Source organism: Gordionus sp. m RMFG-2023, chromosome 1 (genome assembly GCF_954871325.1).
Source record: "Gordionus sp. m RMFG-2023 chromosome 1, tfGorSpeb1-WG-v2, whole genome shotgun sequence".
NCBI lineage: Eukaryota > Metazoa > Nematomorpha > Gordioida > Chordodea > Parachordodidae > Gordionus > Gordionus sp. m RMFG-2023.
In genome coordinates, this window is record NC_088775.1 from 63,867,497 (window position 1) to 63,871,356 (window position 3,860).

The 3,860-nt window shown below is 26.4% G+C and overlaps 1 protein-coding gene across 1 annotated transcript; it reads left to right on the top strand.

Annotated features, from left to right (window-relative positions):
• The first annotated feature begins 1,084 nt into the window (after nt 1-1,084).
• Nucleotides 1,085-2,359, top strand: LOC135931534 (uncharacterized). Its single transcript, XM_065468725.1, has 7 exons — nt 1,085-1,156; nt 1,201-1,266; nt 1,309-1,353; nt 1,401-1,478; nt 1,524-1,586; nt 1,628-1,829; nt 1,872-2,359. The coding sequence occupies exons 4-7, from the start codon at nt 1,448-1,450 to the stop codon at nt 2,221-2,223; spliced, it is 648 nt and encodes a 215-aa protein (XP_065324797.1). The 5' UTR covers nt 1,085-1,156; nt 1,201-1,266; nt 1,309-1,353; nt 1,401-1,447; the 3' UTR covers nt 2,224-2,359.
• The last annotated feature ends 1,501 nt before the right edge of the window (nt 2,360-3,860 follow it).

Consider the following 3,860-nt stretch of genomic DNA (forward strand, 5'->3'; position numbering starts at 1 on the left):
AATTTCATTTTTTAGCTAATTTAGATTTTACCTTATTCTTTATTATTATGTTTTATTTCAGCTGCAATCATAAATAATGGTAAGCAGCTTTACTTTATTACATGACACCTAACCTCCTAATGGAGTATATAATATAACAACAATCTTTTATTTTACAAAAGGTATGGACACAAATAGGTGTTGATTTAACTGCTTTGCCTGAAAGTGAGGATGGCTATAAATACATTGCTGTAGCAGTTGATTATTTCAGCAAATATATTGTAGCCATGCCTTTAAAAAATAAAACAGCAAAATCATTATCGCGATTCCTTTACTCGTTACTATGCACACATGGTAGGGCAAAAGTATAATAAATTTGGTAATAAAATATTAATATTATATATAGATTCAAATTAATGATCAAGGACGTGAATTCGTAAATGAAATAAGTAATAATTTTCACAAACTCATAGGGACCATGCAGAGGGTGACAAGTGCTTATCACCCTCAAGCAAATGGCATGGTTGAAAGAGTGAATAGGACAATCCAAAATGCACTACTAAAGTGTATTAAGGATGATCAATTAATTTGGACAGATGCCTTGCCTGGCATAATATTTGCCTATAACACTTCTCTACACGAATCTTCGAAGTTTACGCCATATCAGCTGATGTATGGTAGAAAAGCAAAACAAGCTTATGAGGTATGATAAATCTCATTTTATAATCATATACTATATATTATGTCTCTATTTAAGATTGACGAGGAAGAGGATATTGATCCTGACAATGTACCTGAAGCAGATTTGGAATCTTGTTTTCAAGATACAGTTTCCAGGATGAATGATATTCATGAGATAGCTGCTGGCAATATAGATCTTGCTCAGCTTAAACAGCAGAGGGATTATAGAAGTCGTAATGCTGGTAGAAATAACCATTATTTAGTAAATGATCAAGTGCTTATTTGGAACAGCCGTCGGGCTGATAGGAAAGGTGGTAAAATGACCAGACCTTGGATGGGTCCTTATACAATAGTTAGGATTCTTAAAAGTGAAATTTATCATTATTATTAAATTATTTTTAATATTTAGGCAATATTGAGCTCATGAATGCTAGCGGTAGCATTTTAAAGAGCAAAGCAAATATATGTAATATAAAACATTACTTTGCAAGAAAAGGTATATAATTGTCTTAATTACTTAGTAATATACATATTTTTTAGATGATAAAAACTGTGAGGTAGTGAGTTATAATGAGGAGTTAAATGCTCAAGAAAATCACTTGAACGGTATTATTTATAAAACTCACATTAATTTTTTTAAATATTTAGTCTCAAAATTACTCAACACGATTATTGGGGAAGAGAATAAGAATTGTGAAGACCAAAAATATAAAATATTTATTATTATATGTATTTTTTAGATGATGCAGATTTTAAGAGGATAAAGATATTAAATGATGAAACGAAGATGGTAGAGCTTGGTAGCCATCGAGAAAATAGTAATATTTTTATAAATCGATATAATTTGTTTTTTAAATTATTAGTTATGCCTTCTAATCCTAATATTTCAGCTGTAATTGACAAAGTAGGACTGTTAATTGAGAAAGGTATTAATATGTGTTATTATTTAATTGTGCATATTTTTTAGATAATGAATTGACAGTAGAGACTGTAATTTCTAAGAAAAATGATGCAAATCTATTTCTTCCCACCAACAGAATATGGAAAATTTATCATTCTGAACGTTTTCATTTTCCGATCAAGAAAAGATATCCAAAAAATGATAATGGTGTAATGGGAGATAATTTTTCTACCGAGCGGATTATTGGTGATGGAAATTGTCTCTTCAGGTATACATATTTAAAATAAATTATTGTTAATCATTATTGTAGATGTATAAGCAAAGAAGTTTGTGATGACGAATGCCACTACGATTTTCTGAGACAGCAATGCATTCTCTTTATGAGAAGCAAGGATATTGTTGAGCAGATGGAGGGGTTTTTGAGAGAACCCGTTGACAAATATTTGGAGAGAACACGCATGGCTCAAAATGCAACTTATGGAACAGAGGTGGAGATAGTTGCATTGGCAACTATGCTTCAAACAAATATAATTATCCATACCATTTATAAATGGGCATATTACACACCAATTAAAAAATTAAGTTACATTAAAAAATTTAATTTGAATATATATTTAAGAAATTATCGCGAACATTTTGACCGCATAATAAATTTTAATTAATCTTTATAACGCATGTCTTATTTACATCGCACATCTTTATAACGCATGTCTTATTTATATCGCATATCTTATTTATACCGTATATCTTATTTATATCCCATATCTTTATATCGCTTATCTTTATATCGCATATCTTCATAACGCATGTCTTATTTACACCGCACATCTTTATAACGCATGTCTTATTTATATTGTATGTCTTATTTATATTGTATGTCTTATTTATATCGCATGTCTTGTTTATATCGTACGTCTTGTTTATATTGCATATCTTTATAACACATGTCTTATTTATATTGCATTTTATATACACGTCATTCATAAATGTCTGTATTAATAAAAATATTATATTTAATCTTTACATATGAGTCATAAATGTCAGTATTATTAAAAATATTATATTTAATCTTTACACGTCAGTCATAAATGTCAATATCACTAAAATATTATATTTGATCTTAACATGTCAGTCATAAATGTCAATATCATTAAATTAAAATCTATTTAAAACAGGGATTCACTTAAATATCTATAACAATAGAAAATATAATATTTGATCTTTACACGTCAATCATAAATGTCAGTATCACTAAAAATATTATATTTAATATTTGCGCGTCAGTCATAAATGTCAATATTACTAAAAATAATAATATTAAATCTTAACATGTCAGTCATAAATGTCAATATCACTAAATTGGAATTTATTTAAAAAGGAATTTATTTAGAACGTTGCACCGGTTTAAATCAGGCAATGTATTTATTCTATTTTACAAATTAATAAATTTATTATTTATTTGAGATTAATTTATTATTATTTAATATTAATTTATTATTATAAATTTATTTTATATTTTTTTTAAAATATATTTTAATTTGTTACAATATATTTTTTGATTGATATTTTTTTTTAATATATATATTTTTTTGGTTATTGCTTAAGTCGAAGGGTATATTATTTTTTTTTTATTTTTTTGTTATTTTTTTTATGTTTTTTTTAAATGTTATTTTAAATTAATATAGTATTATTATGTAAATATATTTTTCTGTAAATCAAAAGTAGTAATATATTTAAATCTATTTATCTTAGATATAATAGGTTGGATCAAACAAATTATTTCCATTATAGGGTCAATCATTCCCGAAACTTCGTTGACCCAAATGATAGATCCATTCACACCCAAAAAGTCGAAAGACGATCTTAAGGAAAACTATAAAAGACATGGGGATCGAGAGAATATTCATGAATATTTACTTGAATATAGATATTTTAGAAAACATAAATTATTAAATCGCTTTGATCTTTTTATTCTATTTATAAATGACTGTATACATTTTAATACAATTTTTCAATTTAATGAATAAAATTGACTCGTTTATTACAATATTTCGATATTTTTATTTTGTATAAATTTCAATAATATATTTCAATTTATTTCGAATTAACCCTTCCCAACAAAGGTTAAAAAAATCACTTAGAATTTAAAGATGGGGTCTATTTTACCCCTAATAAATACAAAATTTAAGATTTTGTGCTAATTTTCCTAAAATTGCTTAGATTATCAGACTATATTTCAATTTAATGAATAAAATTGACTCATCACAATTCTTCTACCCTCCTCCCCTCCCTAGGAATT